Source organism: Pongo abelii, chromosome 16 (assembly GCF_028885655.2).
Source record: "Pongo abelii isolate AG06213 chromosome 16, NHGRI_mPonAbe1-v2.0_pri, whole genome shotgun sequence".
In the NCBI taxonomy this organism is placed as follows: domain Eukaryota; kingdom Metazoa; phylum Chordata; class Mammalia; order Primates; family Hominidae; genus Pongo; species Pongo abelii.
In genome coordinates, this window is record NC_072001.2 from 86,890,639 (window position 1) to 86,911,900 (window position 21,262).

The 21,262-nt window shown below is 38.6% G+C and overlaps 1 protein-coding gene across 4 annotated transcripts in view; it reads left to right on the forward strand.

Moving 5' to 3' along the window:
* The window catches only part of HDGFL3 (HDGF like 3), a 92,234-nt gene that overhangs the window by 37,072 nt on the left and 33,900 nt on the right, over positions 1-21,262 (forward strand). For all 4 annotated transcript variants that reach the window (XM_054531765.2, XM_024232464.3, XM_054531766.1 and 1 more), the window contains exons 2-5: positions 6,175-6,251; positions 12,217-12,355; positions 12,681-12,839; positions 18,845-18,991. In XM_054531765.2, the coding sequence (XP_054387740.1) occupies positions 6,175-6,251; positions 12,217-12,355; positions 12,681-12,839; positions 18,845-18,991 (522 nt within the window). The remainder of the gene's footprint in view (positions 1-6,174; positions 6,252-12,216; positions 12,356-12,680; positions 12,840-18,844; positions 18,992-21,262) is intronic.

The following is a 21,262-nucleotide window of genomic DNA, read 5'->3' on the forward strand; positions in this document are numbered from 1 at the left end:
GATCAGATGGCTGTAGGTATATGGCTTTATTTCTGGGTTCTCTTTTCTATTCTATTGGTCATGTGTCTGTTTTTGTACCAGTACCATGCTGTTTTGGTTAATGTGGCCTTACAGTATGGTTTGAAGTCAGGTAATGTGATGCCTGCGGCTTTGTTCTTTTTGCTTAGGATTGCTTTGGCTATTCAGGTTCTTTTTTGGTTCCATATGAATTTTAGAGTAGTTTTTTCTAGTTCTGTGAAAAAATGATCTTGGTAGTTTGATAGGAACAGCACTGAATCTTTAGTGCTTTGGGTAGTCTGGCCATTTGAACAATATTGATTATTCCAGTGCAGGAACATGGAATGTTTTCCCATTTGTTTGTGTCATTGGTGATTTCTTTTAGCAGTGTTTGTAGTTCTCCTTGTAGAGATCTTTCACCTCCTTGGTTAGATGTATTCCTAGGTGTTTTATTTTTTGTGCAGCTATTGTAAACAGGATTGCATTCTTGATTTGGCTCTCAGCTTGGATGTTATTGGTATATAGAAGTGCTACTGATTTTTGTACATTATTTTGTATCCAGAAACTTTACTGAAGTCATTTGTCAGTTACCAGGAGCCTTTTGACAAAGTCTTTAGGAATTTTTGTTTGTTTGTTTTGAGATGGACTCTTGCTCTGTCGCCCAGGCTGGAGTACAGTGGTGCGATCTCTGTTCACTGCAACCTTGCCTCCTGGGTTCAAGTGATTCTTGTGTCTCAGCCTCCCAAGTAGCTGGAATTACAGGCACGTGCCACCACTCCCAGCTAATTTTGGTATTTTTAGTAGAGATGGAGTTTCAGCATGTTGGCCAGACTGGTCTCGAACTCCCGACCTCAAGTTACCCGCCCGCCTCGGCCTCCCAAAGTGCTGGGAGTACAGGCATAAGCCACCGTGCCTGGCCTAGGGTTTTTAAGATACAGACTCTATCATCAGCGAAGAGAGATAATTTTGACTTCTTTTCTTATTTGCCTTATTTCTTGAAATTCTTTCTCTTGCCTGATTGTTCTGGCTGGCATTCCAGTACTATGTTGAATAGGAGTGGTGAAGGTAGATATCCTTGTCTTGTTTCAATTCTCGAGGGGCATGCTTCCAGTTTTTGCCTGTTTGTTATGATATTGGCTGTGGGTTTATCATATATGGGTCTTATTTTGAGGTATGTTCCTTCAATACCTAGTTTCTTGAGGGTTTTGATCATGAAGGGATTTTATCAAAAGCTCTTTCTGAGTCTTTTGAGTTGATCATGTGACTTTTGTTTTTAATTCTGTTTATGTGGTGAATCACATTTATTGATTTTTATGTTGAGCCAACCTTGCATCCCAGAAATGAAACCTGCTTGATCGTGGTGAATTAACTTTTTGATGTGCTGTTGAATTCAGTTTGCTAGTATTTTGTTGAGGATTTTTGCATCTGCTTTCATCAGGGATATTGGCCTGTAGTTTTTTCCTTTTGTTGTGTCTTTGCCAGGTTTTGGTATTAGGATGATGCTGGCTTGTACAATGAGTGGAGGAGGCATCCCTCCTCAATTTCTGTGATAGTTTCAATAGAATTGGTACAGTTCTTCTTTGTACATCTGGTGGAATTTGGCTGTGAATCCATCTAGTCTGAGACTTTTTTGGGGTAGGTTTTTTATTACTGATTCAACTTAAGGATTCAATATTGGTCTGTTCAGTGTTTCAATTTCTTCCTGATTGAATCTTTCCAGGAATGTACCTGTTTCTTCTAGATTTTCTTGTTTGTGTGCATAGAGCTGTTCATAATAGTCTGAGGATCTTTTGCATTTCTATGGAATTGGTTATAATGTCACCTTAGTCACTTCCGATTGTGCTTATTTGGATCTTCTCTTTTCTTTGTTAATTTTATTAACGATCTGTGGATCTTTATCCTTTCAAAGAACCATCTTTTGGTTTCATTGATCCTTGCATGGATTTTTGGGTCCAATTTCGTTCAATTCCACTCTGATTTTGTTATTTCTTTTCTTCTTTTAGCTTTGGGGTTAGTTTGTTCTTGTTTTTCTAGTTCCTCCGGGGAAGGTGTTAGATCATTATTTTGAGATCTTTCTAGTATTTTGAGGTTGGTGTTTAGCACTGTGAACTTTCCTCTTAACACTGCTTTTGCTGCATCCCTGAGATTTTGGTATGTTACATCTCTGTTTTTATTTATTTCAAAGAATTATTTTATTTCTGCCTTGATTTCATTGTTTACCTAAAAGTCATTCAGGAGCAAGTTGTTTAATTTCCATGTAATTTGTGGTTTTGAGAGATCTTCTTGGTATTGATTTCTGTTTTTATTCCACTGTGGCCTGAGAGTGTGGTTGGTATGATTTTTTATCTTTTATTTTTTAGTTTATTGAGACTTGCTTTATGGCCAAGCATGTGGTCTATCTTGGAGTATGTTCTGTGTACAGATGAGAAGGATGAATATTCTGTGGTTGTCTATTAGGTCCAAGTGTTGAGTTTAAATCCAGAATTTCTTTGTTAGTTTTCTACCTTGATGATCTGTCTAATGCTGTCATGCTGTCAGTGGGGTGTTGAAGTTTCCCACTATTATTGTGTGGCTGTCTTTTCATTGGTCTGGAAGTACTTATTTTATGAATCTGGGTGCTCCAATGTTGGGCATGTACATATTTCGAATGGTTAAACCTTCTTGTTGAATTGAATTCTTCATGATGTACTGCTCTTCTTTGTACTTTTTTTTTTTTTTTTTTTTCTTGAGATGGAGTCTCACTTTGCCACCCAGGCCTGGAGGTGCAGTGGTGCAGTCTTGGCCCACTGCAACCTCCGCCTCCTGGGCTCAAGCAATTCTCCTGCCTCAGCCTTCCAGGTAGCTGGGATTACAGGCATCCGCCACCATGCCCAGCTAACTTTTTTGTCTTTTTAGTAGAGACAGGGTTTCACCATGTTGGCCAGGCTGGCCTCGATCTCCTGACCTCGGGTGATCCCCCTGCCTCGGCTTCCCAAAGTGTTGAGATTACAGGGGTGAGCCACCGCGCTCAGCCTTCTTTGTCCTTTTTTTTACTGTTGTTGATGTAAAGTCTGTTTTATCTAAGTACAGCAACTCCTGCTCTTTTATATTTTCCATTCACATGGTAGATCTTTTTCCAAACCTTTAGTTCGAGCTTACGGATGTCATTACATCTAAGATGGGTCTCTGGAAGACAGGTGACAGATAAGTCTTGTTTTCTTATCCAACTTGCCACTCTATGCCTTTTAAGTGGGGCATTTAGACCATTTACATTCAATGTACTATTGATATGCAAGGTTTTGATTCTGTCATGAAGTTGCTGGTTGCTGATATGGTTTGATTTGTGTCCCTGTGCATATCTCATGTCAAATTATAATCCCAGTGTTGGAGGAGGAGCGTGGTGGGAGGTGATTGGATCATGGGGTTAGATTTCCTCTTTGCTGTTCTTGTGATAGTGAGTGAGGTTTCATGAGATCTTCTTTAAAAGTGTGTAGCACCTTCCCCCTTTTCTCTCTTCCTCCTGCTCTGGACATGTAAGATGTGCCTCGTTCCTCTTCATCTTCCACCATGATTGTAAGTTTCCTGAGGCATTGTAAGTTTCCTGAGGTCCCCTGAAGCCATGCTTGCTGTACAGCCTGCAGAACCATGAGCCAGTTAAACCTCTCTTCTTTATAAATTACACTGTCTCGGGTTCTTCTTTATAGCAATGTAGGAACAGACTAATACAGTTGTTTTGTACTTTCTATTGTGTGGTTACTTTATAGGGTCTGCAGGCTATGTACCCAAGTGTGTTTTTTTGGTAACAGATATTATTCTTTTGTTTCCATATTTAGAACTTCCTTAAGGATCTCTTCTAAGGCTGGTCTAGTAGTAACAAATTCCTTTAGCACTTGCTTGTCTGGAAAATATTTTATTTCTCCTTTATTTCTGCTCATGAAATTTAGTTTGGCAGGATATGAAATTTTTGTTTGGAATTTATTTTCTTTTTAGAATGCTGGAAATAGGCCACCAGTCTCTCCTGGCTTATAAGGTTTCTGCTGAGACATCTGCTGTTAGCCTGCTGGGGTTCCCTTTTTACGTAATCTGCCCTTTTTCTCTAGCTGCCTTCAATATTTTTTTCTTTAGAGTTGATGTTGGACAGTCTAGTGACTATATGCCTTGGTGACTATATGCCTTGGTTCATTTTGTATAGTGTTTTACCAGTATTCTCTGGATTTCTTGCATCTGGATGTCTACTTCTTTACCAAGATTTGGGAAATTTTCTTGAATTATTTCCTCAAATATATTTTCCTGGTTGTTTCCTTTTTCTTATTCTCTCTTAGGAATGTCAGTAATTCTTTGTTTTGGTCATTTTATATAATTCCGTATTTCTCAAAGACTGTTCATTTTTTATAATTCTTTTTCCTTTATTTTTGTCTGCCTGGACTAGTTCAGAAGACCAGTCTTCAAGCTCTGGAATTCTTCCGTCTGCTTGGTCAGTCTATTTCTTTTTTTTTTTTTTTTGAGATGGATTCTTGCTCTGTCATCCAGGCTGGAGTGCAGTGGCACAATCTCGGCTCTCTGCAAGCTCTGCCTCCTGGGTTCACGCCATTCTCCTGCCTCAGCCTCCTGAGTAGCTGGGACTACAGGTGCCCACCACCACGCCTGGCTACTTTTTTGCATTTTTAGTAAAAGAAGTGATTTTTAAAATGTGTCTGCACACAGCCATGTCATGTGGCTTTACAGGGCAGACAGGAACAATGGGGGAAAGTCAGAGAAGTCAGTTGATAAGAGGTAGGTAGTCAGGGTTTTGTAAGCCACATGGGGGGAGCTCCTCTTTCTCTAGGGGCTCTGATAGCTAATAATAACAGTTAACAACTACCTGACATTTATTAAGCAACTGGTATGTGCTAGAGATTCTAAACTACCATTCATTTGCTCACAGCAACCCTGTATGATGAGTGTCAGTAGTTATATGTGAAGAGATAAAGAAACTGCAGTTGAGTGACTGGCCCAAGTTCACACAGCCAATAAGTGACAGAGTTGTACCCAGGACTTGTACATAGATCTTGCTTCGAGAGAGTGACATACAGAGGTGGATTTACAATGAAGCTAATGAAACTTAAATTTCAGGGTTCCCCACTTGCTAGATGCCTGCGAATGCTGGGAGTTGGAGGTAGAGAGGGGAAGCTGGGGTATAACCAGAAAGCATTTCTATGTAAGCATTTCTGGGAACTTGCCTGATGGCGTCTCAGAAGAAAAGTTCTGGCAGTTTTCTTGTGGTTTATTTTCTTCTTGTAAATACTCACTTTTGTAATTGAACATTATACGTCTGAAAGATGAGAAGTTCAACCATCAGAGAAGTCTACATGAAATAAAATAGCATGCTTATAAACAACTCCATGCAGTTTCACACTGCCAAATCATGGCATGAGGAGAGAAAAGTGACAGGAGTTTAGACTGGTCAAAACCTTTCTTGCAACATTCTAAGGAGTAATGTATATGTAATTATATAGTATTTTAAGGAATTTTGACTTTATCCTATCAGAAATTCTCAACTTCAGCTATAAATAAGAATTGGTAGATCTGAGGAAGGAAGGGCTGAAATATCTTTATTTTTTTAAAGCTCCATAAGTGAGTCAGATTTACAGCTAGGAATGCTGTAAGCAATGAGAAGCTATAGAAAGATTTGAAGTAAGGAAGTGACATAATCAGATGTGCATTTTCAAAGGGAATTCTACTTTAAATGGGTGGGAAGAGAGACTTGTAGTAGTCCAGGAAAGAGATGATGTCTTTTAATGACTGCATAATAGTTCATCAAGTTAAGTTTTTATAATTCTGTTATGCATTATTTATGTTTCTAGGGATGTATATGTATTCACTGTTACTCAAAAGAAGTACATCTTTTTGTATTCTTTTTTTTTTTTGGTTACTCTAATTTTTCACTAGGACAGATTCCCCAGAGTAATTCTCTTGAGTCAAAGGAAATGAGTAGTTTTGGCTCCTGCTTATAAATTATTATAATGGTTGTAATCCATTCCTAGAGTTGACTTCCATGTGGTGGGCCAAATAGGAACTTTAGAATCATTTTGTAAAGTTCTAAAGAACTATTTGAGTTTTGATTGATTTTATTTTGCAATTAGCAGTAAATTATCAGAACAATGCTCACATTGTATTTATGATAACCATTCACTCAGTAACTGAATTTATCTTTCATAGATTGATGAACTCCCAGAGGGAGCTGTGAAGCCTCCAGCAAACAAGTATCCTATCTTCTTTTTTGGCACCCATGAAACGTAAGTTAGCAAAAATAGTTTCAACAGCTCTAACTTGACTCTGCTATGCTACATTGTTATGGATGATGTCTGACATCTTACATCTTGTTAAAATCATTATAATCAGTTATATAAAATTGCCAAAGTTAATAATGTATTTTTGTTAATGTAAATAGTTTTCATGATAGAAGTCTTTATGACTAAAAGCGTATCTTTGCTTTTGAATGTCATTTGTGTTTCTGCTTAAATGTTGGTCATCACCTAGAAGTCTCCTCTAGGATACTTCTAAGTCCTAGAGTGGTTTCTATACCACTCCCAGTAATTTCTTCTATTGCTCTTATATATTTCCCTTCCAGAGAAGTTTTTTCCATTCATATTTCACAGAACAAAGTTATGTTCTCTCTGGCTCTTTCACCTTGTTGGGCCCTCAAGGAAATATACCACCTTTTTTAGGTTTTCTAACTGTATTTGTTGGTGTACAGACTACACTGATGTAATAAAGGAACCTAAAAATACAATGTCTCAAATAATATAGAAGTTTATTTCTTTCTTTTGAAATAATTCAGAGGTAGGCAGGTAGATTGGGGTGGGTAGACAACTTTGCTCTAGGGACCCGAGCTGCTTCTGTTTTCTTGTCCTGTCATTAACTGCTAAAACAAAAAACTGGCTCAGCAGCACATGTGCATCTTGCAGGCAGTGGGAAGGAGGAAAGAGAAGAGGTGAAGAACAAGTAGTTCCTTGTAAGGAAATGACAGGAAGTTACATACAGTAGATCTTCACTTAAGTTGATAGGTTCCTGGAAACTGCGACTTTAAAGGAAACATCAGACAGCAGGCTGTCAACTAACTTCTTTTTGTTCAGTGTTGTCACAGTTTTCAAAAACCTATCGACATTAAGTGTGGACTTACTGTATATCATTTACACTTGCATTCATTCCAATGACAAGAACTTGGTAATGTGGCCACATCTAGCTACAAGGGAAGCTGAGAAACAGTCTCTAGCTGGGCAACTCTGTATCCTGCTTTAAAAATTGGAAGGAATATCCAGTATAGGAAAAAAGAAGAGCATGAGTACTGTGGAATAGTTGGCAATCTTTGACACACTGGGAACGGATATGGTTATTTACAACAAAAAACAAATGGAACAAATTGGAAATGTGGAGAAAAGCTAAAAACTGTCACAAAATTTTAAAGTCTTCAAATTCAGCGTCATCACTTACGTTCATTTGAATGTTAGTAGAGCCTAGCATGAACTTTCTTAGCTTGTTGTCTCTGCCACTCAACATCTTCCTCATTCTTGTCTTGAAAGAGAGTTAGGAGAAGCCTCTCAAGACAGACTTTTTTTCATGTGAGAAATAATTGTAACTTCTCTCAGGAAGTTTTATTTACTTTTGTATTATTTTTATGTAATAGACATTATGGACTATGCAACTGATCATGTTTTCCTGCTTAAGAGAGGTTGCTAGAAAGCTTAGAAATAAGTTTTGCCTGTAATAAATGCATAGGGCTTTATGATGCATATTTTTGCATTTTCCTTATTCCTGCCCCCATTTTGTTTTTGTACCATTGGTTTGATTTTTTTAGAACCCATCTCCAAGTGATCTGGTTGTACAGTAGTCTATATGTGATTTTTTGCTATATATCTGGATGATCTGGTTTGATCATCCAGAGGCAGATTTAAAAATACCTGGGGGAGAATTAACTTCAAAAAACCTGTCATAACATTATTCTAGTGAACTTTTGCTAAGTATTGGGTGTCCCTGAACCTGAGATTATACTTGCCCTGGCAAGTATGAATGTTCACCCTCTCTGAAGGCAGAAATTATGTCAGTGTTTCTTACTCTACTTACACAGTGCTTAACACAGTGCCTGGCCCATGGTAGGTTTTTAAAAAATAGCTATCAATTAAATTAAAATTAGTTAAATGATGCGGGGGAGGCATGTGAAAAGTGAGGTGAGCTTAACAAGAAGGCTACGTTTGGTTCAGCTAAAGGAGTACCCTAGGCACGACCAGAATTTTCCTCAGAACATGACTTTGAATCTGTTCTAATTCTGAGGTAGGTGACTGGAGCCTCAAGTTCTTCTGCTTCTAACATAAACCCAGTAGTTTTAGTCTAGACAATTTTCAAGGAACCCTTAACATGGAAAAATATATCATCCTCAGTGTATTTAGCTTTGAAAAAATGTATTTTCTTTTCTGCGCTTAAAAAATTTTAAAACATACAGCAATTAACCAATTGAGAGGGGATTTGATTTATACAATTATCTATAATCCAGAAAAAAACAGAGTTGTTTATCAAAAAATTACAACTTGTTTTAGAATAGTTCATTCAGGCTCCCTCTTGCCGGCAGTAGCTAACATGGCCAGTTGTCAGTTAAAGTCATTCCTGTGGAATGCTAGTAAAAATGTATCATTTATTCATAAAAGAATGCTTCCTGTAGCAGGAAGATGTCCATCTCATACATCCCAAAGTGGGACAAGATAAAAATAAAGAGGGCAAAAATTGTTAACTCTTTCATCAAAAAATAATGACCATTAGCCCTGACTCTTGTGGCATTATTACAGTATAGGCAGCTAAGTGCAGTGGTTCATGCCTGTAATACCAACACTTTGGGAGGCCAAGGCTGGAGGATCACTTTAGCTCAGGAGTTCGAGAGTAGCCTCGGCAATATAGTGAGATCCTGTCTCTACAAAAAATAACATTAGCCAGGCATGGTGGCTGTAGTCCTAGCTACTCAGGAGGCTGACGTGGGAGGATCACTTGAGCTTGGAAGCCAAAGCTACAGTGAGAGACCCTTTCTCCCTTGCCCAAAAAAATAAATATGGGCAAGCTCTGATTAGCATCAAGTAGCTGATGTGAATACCAGGCAGCTTAGCCCACAGTTATTTCTTAAGCATAGAGTCAAAGACTGGGGAAGGTCAAAAGCTAGAGTCTAATAATTCACGACAAATTCCTCTAAAAGTGAAGTTGCCATACACAAAGTCCATTTATTGTGTTCAGTTTATCAAGCAAGACTTTGACTTTTTTTTATTAAGATGTCCAGTAATGTAATAAATTATTTCTGGGTTCAATGAGGTGGAATCATGCTGACTGAGCAATTAAAGTGAACCATAAGGAAAAGTTTGGTGCTTCTTAAACCGCTCTGGGGTCAGAAAGCTTACCAGGAGTTTTAATGAGCTTGAAGTTTTTGATCAACTGGACAATGCAAGGGATCAACACTGAGACCCAGGCAGAAAATGGAGTTTACAGAGATCAGTAGTAAACTGTTAACCTGTCGTCTGAAAGCTTTCAGTATCTTCTCTTTACTGATAATTTCCAAATTTACATCTCCAGCTTACACCTTTCCCCTCTACTCCAGAGTCCTCTCTCCAACTGCCTGACATCTCCACTTGGATGTCTAAACTGGATTTTAAATGTAGCATTCAAAACTGAGTTTTTTGCCCCCAAATATTGTTCCCCCAAAAAATATTTCCATTTCGGTAAATACCAACTCCTTCTTATTTCTCAGTCTAAAACCTTGGAGATGGCCAGGTGCGGTGGCTCATGGCTGTAATCCCAGCACTTTGGGAGGCTGAGGTGGGCGGATCACAAGGTCAGGAGATCAAAACCATCCTGGCCAACATGGTGAAACCCCGTCTCTACTAAAAATACAAAAATTAACTGGGTGTGGTGGCACGTGCCTGTAATCCCAGGTCCTTGGGAGGCTGAGGCAGAAGAATCGCTTGAACCAGGGAGTCGGAAGTTGCAGTGAGCCGAGATCGTGCCACTGCACTCCAGCCTGGCGACAAAGTGAAACTCAGTCTCAAAAAAAAAAACCTTAGAGATATCCTCAACTCCTCCACCCTTTCTCACATATGCCATATCCAGCCCATCAACAAATCTTGATGCTCTTTCTTGAGAATGAATTCAGGATCTGACCACTTCTTACCAACAGTACTGCTTACACCCTGGTTCAAGTCACCATCATTACTTCAGAAGCCTTCTAATTAGTCTCCCTGCTTCTACTGTAGCAACTAAGTCTTCAGTCTGTTTTCAGTACAGCAGCCAAAGTTATCCTATTAAAACATAAATTGCCACTTCTCTTCTCAGTACCTTTAATGGCTTCCCATCTCACTCAAAGCCTTTATAGTGGCCTTCAAGGCCCTAAATAATCTGTGCCCCCACTCTGTTAACCTGTCTCACACCGGTCGTCCTTCACTCATTTCACTCTAGCCACACTGACCTCCTGTTTCTCAAACTTATGAGGCACTCTTCCTCTCCTACCTGAGGGACCTTGTACTTGCTCTGTTTTCAACTTGTTCTTTTCTTCTCCAGGTAACTGCATGAGTTGTTCCTTCACTTTCTTTGTTCTTTACTTAGCTATTCTCTTTGCCTTCCTTGATCTGTATATCTGTAATTATAAAATCCATCTCCTATTCTTCCCATCTTTCTCTGCTTTATTTTTTTTTAGCACACATACTATATATTTTATTTATCTTTTTATTGTCCAAACCCCTACCCCTGCCACTAGAACATGTGCTCCAAGAAAACAGATGTTTGTCTGTTTGTTTTCTGTAGCTCCTCTGGAATAGTGCCTGGCACATTGTATTAACAAATGTTCAATCAATGTTTGTTGAATGAAGGAATATGTGAATCTCAGTTTGAAAAGTAAGCTCTAGGGGTGTCAGCCAGAACTGTGGCCTAATGCTAAAGACTCTGATTTGAATGCTCAGATCTATTAGCCAGGCTCGGAATTTGTTCTAACTTCTTTTTTTTTTCTTGGTTGTGATTAATTTAGGATGTGGTTTAAATTGGATAAGAGTCTATCTGCTTTGTCACTTCTAATTTTTTTCTTACTTAGTGCCTCATTAAACACTAAAATGATTTTTTAATTTATAGAAATAATAGGCCGGGCACGGTGGCTCAGGCTGTAATCCCAACACTTTGGGAGGCCGAGGAGGGCAGATCACCTGAAGTCAGGAGTTCGAGACCAGCCTGACCAATGTGGTGAAACCCCGTCTCTACTAAAAATACAAAATTAGTCAGATGTGGTGGAGCATGCCTGTAATCCCATACTTGGAAGGCTGAGGCAGGAGAATACCTTGAACCCGGGAGATGGAGGTTCCAGTGAGCCGAGATCATACCATTGCACTCGAGCCTGGGCAACAAGAGCAAAACTCCATCTCAAAAAAAAAAGAAAGAAATAAGAGTGAATAAATATACTAATGTGGTACCGTAATGCCCCCTTTATCTGTAGGGGATACATTCCAAGACCTCCAGTGGATGCCTAAAACCGTGGATAGTATGAAGCCTATATATACTATGATTTTTCCATCTGATAACAGAGACAGCTATTAAGTAACTTGTGGGCAGGTAGTGCAAATATGATGGATATGCTGGACAAAGGGATGATTCATGTCCCAGGCAGGATGGAGTGGGCATGAGATTTTATCGCCTACTCAGAGGGGTGTAATATTTAAAACTTATGAATTGTTTATTTTCCATTGGACCACAGTTGACCATGGGTAACTAAAACCACAGAAGGCAAAACCACAGTTAAGTGGGGAAGTACTATATAGAGAGTTAAAATCTTTTTTTTATTCTAGCATTTATATTTTTACTGTGAATTTCACAAAACCCTTACCTATGGTAAGATTAACATAGATAAATCTTAGTTTAAGGTGATGATTTAAGTGGCCAAAGTAGACATATTTAATTCTACTTATGTAACTAAAAATCGGTTTTTAAATGAAGATATTGATAATTTAAAAGTAAAATCAAAGTAGTGCAATCCAGGTGGCTGGCTTGTATGCTCAGCTATCCATTTTTTCTGCCTTGAAGTATGTGTCTAAAACACTTCGTAATATGTGCCTAACTTGAAGGGTTTATATGTACTTTAGATTTGTTTGCTATAGTATGCTCTGACATCTTCACTGATACCGATATTTAAAATATCTTACCTTTGAAGGTCAGTGTGTTAATTCTATTTCTAATATGTCTCTGCAGTGCATTTCTAGGTCCCAAAGACCTTTTTCCATATAAGGAGTACAAAGACAAGTTTGGAAAGTCAAACAAACGGAAAGGATTTAACGAAGGATTGTGGGAAATAGAAAATAACCCAGGAGTAAAGTTTACTGGATACCAGGTAATGGTTTACTTCCTTGTCACTTGTATATCTCATTTCTTTGGTTTTAACGCTTTTTCAAATCTTTCTCATGTGTCCTTTCTACTAATAGTTACCTTAAGTCAGAATTCTTTTTGACTCCGTAGCATTTTGGATTAAATGTAATTCTTAATCAGAAGTGTTCAAATCAAGTGTCCATTGGAAAATTCAGTTTGACAGCCTTTTGTTTTTGAAAATCTTCCGAGTAAGCGGAACCCTTTCAAATGAAAACAGAGTAGTTCTTTTCAGTGTTTGTTCTTTGCATTTTTTCAAAAATGTAATCAGCTAATATTTTATTATTTCTTAGGCAATTCAGCAACAGAGCTCTTCAGAAACTGAGGGAGAAGGTGGAAATACTGCAGATGCAAGCAGTGAGGAAGAAGGCGATAGAGTAGAAGAAGATGGAAAAGGCAAAAGAAAGAATGAAAAAGCAGGCTCAAAACGGAAAAAGTCATATACTTCAAAGGTTACTAAGAAACTTCTCATTGTTATTAATATTATATGCATATCCATTAAACATTTTTAGATTATTTTCCATGTGTTTATTGGGTACATAGAAATATACTAAATTCTATGGAGCCTCTGCCTTTAGGGACAAAATACAGCAGAGGGAAGTCAGGTAACCTTAGATATTAGAGCAATCTGACTGTTGACTCTTTAGGGCTGATTTGGCCCTGAAAATACCACATTTTTAGTTGGAGGAGGACTGTTCTTTAGTTAAGGATATATGAGTAGCTTTGCCTCCTACAATAACCTCCAGACGAGCTCTAAAGAATTGAGAAACGTAGGAGACACAATATAATTCAAGACTATGTCTATGTACTATATGTGCAAATGCATCACATGTAACTTAACTGTGGGGTTCTAAGAAATGCATCATGGCTGGGTGCGGTGGCTCATGCCTGTAATCTCAGCAGTTTGAGAGGCTGAGGCGGGCAGATCACAGGTCAGGAGATCGAGACCATCATGACTAACATGGTGAAACCCTGTCTCTACTAAAAATATAAAAGCAAAATTAGCTGGGCGTGGTGGCGGGCGCCTATAGTCCCAGCTACTCAGGAGGCTGAGGTGGGAGAATGGCATGAACCCAGGAGGCGGAGCTTGCGGTGAGCCAAGATCATGCCACTGCACTCCAGCCTGGGTGACAGAGACTCTGTCTCAAAAAAAAAAAAAAAGAAATGCATCATTAGGCAATTTTGTCATTGTACAAACAACATAGAGTATACTTACTCAAATGTAGGTGGTACAGCCTACCACACATCTAGGCTTCGTATATGTGGTCTGTCACTGACCAAAACATTACTATGTGACATGACTATAAAAAGATATATTTTTACTTGTCATTCTGCTTCAAAGAATGTGCTTTGGCTGTTTATTTATTCAGTTCTTTTATTTCCTGATCACCTGGTCTATTCCATACACCAGACTAGGTATACAGCGGTGAGCAACTCCATTCCTGCCTTCACATAAATTACAGTGCAACAGAGAGTGGGGGTAGCACACAGAAATCACATAAATAATAAATTGTGAAAGGGTGTGAAGGAATTGAATGGGAGCAGGGGGACCTAAAATAGTCCCCTATTTTAGATAGGATGGCCACGGCTTTCTGAAAACGTATAGTTTATGCTGAGACCTCAAAGAAGACAGTGGGATGAGAAGCCATATATGGCAGAGGGAAAGGAATGTAGCAGCAAAGCTCTGAAGCAGGGAAGAGTTTAGCATGTTTTTCCTGTATTGAAAGAAGGTGTGGCTGGAGAATCATGACCAAGGGGGGAAAGGCTGGTAAAGGCCTAGTAATGCAGACTTGTAGGCCATAATGAGAAATTTGGATTTTATTCCAAATGTAACAATACTTGAAGATTTTAAACAGAGGAATGACATGATCCTAGATTTGCAAATTGAAAGTCTAGGTTTTTTCATATGGTAATTCAGAAATACAATTGAAAGAACTCTGAGATTGTGAAAATTATTCACCTTTTAGAAACTGAAAGCAAGATAAATGGATCCTTGAAGACCAAAAATTGTTACAGGTTTCACTATAATTGGTCTGTCACATGATTGAATACCTGGATAAATTACTTCTATTTAAATTCTGGTGTTTAGTGGCTGAATATACTTAGGAAACTCTAAAAACAAGTACCTAGAGTTTATTAGACTATCAGCATTTATTTTGGCAGTATATAAAATCTTACCCAACTGGCATAAGGCAGAATTGTGTGAATGCAGCATTATTTCCTGTGTACCTAATGAAAAACATGTGATTGCCTTGGATGGGGATAAAGTTTGCAAATGACGACAAAGTAATTAGAATTTTTCTTGTCAGACTTTATCTTCCATTGCAATTATTTTTTTAAACTGAATTTTAGCATTTTGGACTTCATTTAAACACCTACTTGAATTGATTTTACTTAATTTATGATTGCCAGCTGAGCTTCCACCTAATGTGTTGTGCAACCCTAAATTATCTAAGCTACCTAATGTTGCCTAGGCATTTAATAGTGTGGATATGTGGCTTTTAAATGCCATTATTTTATTGCTTGTTACAAAGACCAAAAGTAATGGAGCTCCACCTGGGTGGACTTAAAATTTAAAGCAGAGAAAGGGTAAAGATATACTTAGCTTACTAATGTTTATCTATTTTAAATTAAGGGATCATTTCCTTTGCTTTTCTTGAAGATTACAACTTCATGATCATTTAATAGCCTTTTGGCTGGGCACAATGGCTCATACCTGTAATCCCAACACTTTGAGTGGCTGAGACAAGTGGATCTCTTAAGCCCAGGAGTTTGAGACCAGCCTGGGCAACATAGTGAGACCTCATCTCCACAAATAATAAAATTAGCCGGGAGTGATTGCTCACACCTGTAGTCCAGCTACTTGGGAGGCTGAGGTGGAAGGATTGCATGAGCCCAGGAGGTCCAGGCGAGTACTGAGCCATGATCATGCCACGGCCCTCCAGCCTGAGAAACAGAGTGAGACCCTGTCTCAAAAGGGGGGAAAAAAAAAGAATAGCTTTTTATTTTTAATATCAATGAAATAACCTAGCATAATGGTTCTCAAACTGTTACATGTTTTAGAATTACATGAAAGACTTATAAAGACAAGCTTACATTGTTTGACAAGCTTGCCACATTCAATAGTTATACTATATTTACTAGGAGAACAAAAAGTTTTTCACTTTTACTGTCATTCTTGATCTTAACTGGAAACACTCCACATTTGTATAATTAAATCTCTGTTTTCCCTTCTTGTAAAAAGTAAAAATCACCACATTTTAACATGACATTTTAGGCTTGGTTGGTAGTTTTCAGTTAAGTAAAATAGAAACATTGTTGAACCCCATCCCCAGAATTTCTATTTCAGAAGGTCTAGGGTGGGGTCTAGGAATCAAATTTCCAGGTGAGGCTTATCCTGCTGATCTGGGAACCATATTTAGAGAACCACTCGCCTAGCATAACTTCATTGTTCTCTTTTGCTTCCCAAATGCTTTTTAAAAAACAAATATGGTGATTTTCCTTTTTTTTTTTTTTTCTTTGTCTTGAGACAGGGTCTTGCTCTGTCACCCAGGCTGGTGTGCAGTGGTGCAATCTCAGCTCACTGCAACCTCTGCCTCCTGGGCTCAAGCTACCCTCCCACCTTAGCCTCCCCAGTAGCTGGGACCACGGGCGTGCATCACCACACGCTGCTTTTTTTTTTTTTCTCAGTAGAGACCGGATTTTATCATGTTGCCCAGGCTGGTCTCAAACTCCTGAGCTCAAACAGCCTGCCCGCCTCAACCTCCCAGAGTGCTGGGATTACAGGCGTGAGCCACTGCGCCCGGCCAGTTTTTATGTCTGTTTCTTAAGAGTTGAGTAGTCTTCCTTTGCGTGGAAAATTAGTGGCTCACAAAACTTTTTTTTACTACATTCCAGTTGGGTAGAGGAAAAGGCCCCACACCTGTCTCCTCTACCTCACCTAATTTCAGTTTTCTAAGGAAAACGCTCAGTAATCATAATGAAAAGTCATGCTATAGTAGATTTGAAGGAGATTATATGTCTTCTCTCTTTAGCAGTAAGGCTGTGGATTATTCATATTTGAGTCATAGCAGATACTGGAAAATCATAGGTCAAAAATATTTTGCATACAAATTATTTACTATATAAAATAGGACTAATGAGAGCCTCACAACAAACTAAACTGATGTTGATAAACCACCAGTAATTTTAGTTTAAAAAAACAAAGATAGCAAAAATCAAACACATAACCAATTTAAGACCACACTGATAAAACTGAGTCCTTCAAAATTACAGGAGTTTCAGTAATCTGAAAAATTTTTCAAGGTTACCAAATAGAGCTTGGCAACCAGATTTCTTCATAGAATACTAAATGTTGTGACTCATTAATAAAACTCTAGTAATGCCCTAATTCTATTCTGTATATCCCAAATACATGCCAAATTGTAATACTTATAAACTAATTTATAAGGTTACTCATAAAGATCCTTTATGAGCATTAGAAATTTTAGGGAGTTGTTCATTATTATAAGAACTGCCAGGGGCCGGGCACAGTGGCTCACGCCTGTAATCCCAGCACTTTGGGAGGCCAAGGCGGGCAGATCACGAGGTCAGGAGATCGAGACCATCCTGGCTAACACAGTGAAACCCTGTCTCTACTAAAAATACAAAAAAATTAGCCAGGCGTGGTGGCGGGTACCTGTAGTCCCAGCTACTCGGGAGGCTGAGGCAGGAGAATAGCATGGCGTGAACCCAGGAGGCGGAGCTTGCAGTGAGCCGAGATAGCCCCACAGCACTCAAGCCTGGGCAACAGAGCGAGACTCTGTCTCAAAAAAAAAAAAAAGAACTGTCTATCAAGGACTGTTATTTGAAAATCACTATATAAAGCAGTTGCTACATTTTAATAATTATACTATAAGGAGAAAGTGTTTCACTTTTACTATTGTCATTCTTGATCACTTGAAATACTCCACATTTGTATTATTAAATCCCTGTTTCCCTTCATGTAAAAAGTAAAAATCACATTTTAAACTGACATTTTGGGCTTGGCTGGTAGTTTCAGTTAAGTAAAATAGAAACAGTTTAATTATATATTCTGTCACACAGCTAGAGGATGTTTTCTCTTTTTTTGTTTGTTTTTTGTTTTTTTGAGACAGAGTCTAATTCTGTCACCCAGGCTTGAGTGTCACTGCAACCTCCACCTCCCAGGTTCAAGTGATTCTCCTGCCTCAGCCTCCCAAGTAGCTGGGATTACAGGCCTCGCGCCACCACACCCAGCTAATTTTGTATTTTTAGTAGAGACGGGGTTTCACCATGTTGGCCAGGATGGTCTCAAACCCCTGACCTCAGATGATCTGCCCACCTCAGCCTCCCAAAGTGCTGAGATTAAAGGCGTGAGCCACCGCGCCTGGCCCCAGGTAATTTTTGTAGTTTTAGTAGAGACGGGGTTTTGCCATGTTGGCCAGGCTGATCTCAAGCTCCTGACCTTACTTAGGTGACCCACCTGCCTTGGCCTCCCAAAGTGCTGGGATTACAGGCGTGAGCCACCATGCCCGGCCTATGTTTTCTCTTTGAAAGTTGCATTTTAAAAAACTGATTATCTGAAGAAGCTTCAGTTTGCTCATTTGTTTCTGGAAGACCAGAAGTAACTTGGCAAAATCAGTTTTGCCTTACCTCTTATTTGCAATGTGCAATGTGCTTGAAGATTCTTAAAATGTCTCAAAGAGGAAGTGTAGAAAAATACTATATTTTACTTTCTTAAGGCACACAATTGGGGCCAGCTTTCTATAATTTTAATGCAATGCTGCCAAGTAACTCTTGAGGCAAACTAATTGTATTTTCATCTTCCTCTAGAGTTCATCTTGTTTTCAAATGCAAGATGACAAGGAAAAAGGACTGGTTCACCAGTATGGCCTTGAGTTCTTAAATAATGCTCCATAATTGAAAAGATTCGTTTATATCAAACAGTTTTGTCAAGATGATTCTGGGTATCCCATTAACCAAACAGCTTCAAGAGGTGTTCCAGCATGAATATCTATATATTCTCTTGGATAGTTCACCTCACTTCTTTCAATTTCCACTACTATAAAATGATGGGGAGGACAAGATGACCTTTAGGGTACCTTCTAGTTCTGTAGCCTTCTTAAGGTGGTGTCCATCCAGCTGTATTTATTCATTGACAGTGTTCTAGATACATTAATCTTCATTTTCTGCTTTTAATATCACATTGCTGGAAATAACTAAGAGGTCACCTAGCCCACTTCTGCTTCCTTTCCAGCTAGTTAAACTGAGGTCCAATGAGGTGAAATGATTTGTCCAATGTCACCTAGCCCAGCCTTGGCATACTGCATGTTACGTCAGTATATCCTCTATCAACCACTAAGACTAGATAGATGCAAGTCAGCTATTTCTGCATCTCTTACTTGTACATTTGGATTTCTGCTTTTGACTATAATATTTAACTTGTCTAAACATTTAGAAATCCTCTAAACAGTCCCGGAAATCTCCAGGAGATGAAGATGACAAAGACTGCAAAGAAGAGGAAAACAAAAGCAGCTCCGAGGGTGGAGATGCGGGCAACGACACAAGAAACACAACTTCAGACTTGCAGAAAACCAGTGAAGGGGTAAGGATGTGCTTATAATTTCTCTTACCTTCTATTAGAAGACATTTTGCTTCAGATTCAGCATCCATATGTCAGCGTTAGTAAACATTGTGTTGATAAATGGAGAAGTATTCTCAGCCTAGTATATGCATCCACTAGCTCTTTAATATAATCAAATTCTTAGAGTCTGAACAAAAGAGCCAAGTGAGAATTATACCTGCCTGTCAATTTGGATCTCTATGAACAGGTTTATTTTTCTTTATACTAACTTTAGCAACTTTAGAGTCTTTTTAAAGTACAATGTGAAATACTGAAATTATGAAATGCCACCTCAAAATTCAACAGTTGTATTTCTTTTATCACAAAATCAATGGCATGTTCAAAATAGAGTATTACATACTGCTGCTTCTTTCCCAGAAGCAGTGTGTAATTCATTGTACCCATGAGGATTTTAAATATGCAAGCAATGTTTGAATATTGATATTTAAAGTGCCCCTAGGGACAAATTTGTCTACAATGACTCTTCATAACTTTTGTTAACCTTTGTTAACTTCAAAGCACAGGTAAGTCCACCTTTGTAAAAAACTTGATGAAGGCAAATTTTGCCCCCATGCATTTTCCTTGAGTCTTTCCTCTATGAAGACTAGTTAGACAATGTCAAATCATTTAAAAATAATGACCTAAGAAATTTATCTGGTTTCAGCTGAGTTCTTGCCTGTTCATGTCAGTCCTGTTTACCTCTCATCTCTTTTCTTCCTTCATCTCAGTTATCTATAATTACTCCCAAAGTATTATGATTCTGATTGTTCTCTTATTCCTCTCACCCAGCTCAGCCCTACTCTGTCCTCTGCTTTTCTTCATCCTCTTGACTTTTCTTTAATAAGTAGTCCTCTATCATTACTTTTGCCAGCAGCCTTCCCAGGGACATATACCTGCTAACATTCACTGAGAACTTGAACACCTGGCTCACTTGATTTTCTTTTTATTCCACCTGCTACCTTTATGTCAGGTCACTTCAATATGCAAATAGCAACAACTCCAACAATTTCTCTTCCCTTTACTACCAAACTTATTTCTAGATGCACTTCTCATGACAAAGGAAGAGTTTTCCTACCCCCTTAATACTCAGAATGTGGTCAGTGAACCAGTAGCATCAACATTAGGTGGGAGCTTGTTAGAAATGCAGAATCTCAGACCTGCCCCAAACTCCAGATTCTGAATCAGAATCTGCATTTTAACTCAACCCCAAGTAATTCATATGCACATGAAAGTCTGAGAAGCACTAATTTACATCTTTCTATTGTCATGGTTCAGAATATTATCTCCTCCTGTTTTCTCCAAAGCACACCCAGTAATTTGTCCCCTTCTGCTATACCACATCTTCTTTTCCACTGGCTCCTTCCCCTCTGCCTATAAACAGCCTAAGGTCTCCCTTAATCTTGACGATACCTCCCTTCAATCTTATATTTTACCCTTTTCACTTTTCCCTTCATCTCTAAACTTCGTAAAAAGAATGATCTTTTCTCCCAGTCTCCATTTCCTCTCCTCCTCCTTATGACTTAACCCGTTGCACTCTTATTTCTTCTTTGACCACTTCATTGAAATTGCTTTTGTAAAGGTTCCTAGTGATCCTCTCCTTGCCCAATCCAGCGTCTCGTTTAGTCTTCGTTTTCACCTCTGCAAAATTTAATATCATCAGACATTTCTCCTCCTGACTTTTCCTCCAGGTTACCAATCTCTTCCGCTTCCTCTCCCTGTTCCTTCTTAGTCTCTTTCTAGAGCTCCTTTCTTCAGTCTGACTTGGCACACTTCTCCTCTGAAAACGTCTTGTGTTCATCTTATCCATTCACATGATTTCAACTTTACTGATTACGTTTTCATTCTATATATCCTATGCATTGTAGATTCATTGTTCTAACCACTAATAAAACCATTTCTTCTTGAAAGCACCTTAGAACATAATAGCTGCTACTAGCTAGCACTAGTATCCTGTGTGCCACATATTGTGCGTACTCTGCATGCATTATCTCATTTAATCCTCATACAAACTTCAGGAGGTATGTGCAGGTATTGCTCTTGCTTTTTAGTTGGGGAAACTGAGACTGAAAAATTGGCCTAGTATCACACAGCTAGTAAGAGCTCAAGTGGGAAGCAAGAGCCTTTTTTAATGATATATTTGTTATATACAAAATAATATATATAAATATAAGGTTATACAGCTATAAAGTGACCCTACACTGAACCTAAAAACTAGAACATCACAATTAACTTGTATCTATTTACTTATTCTTT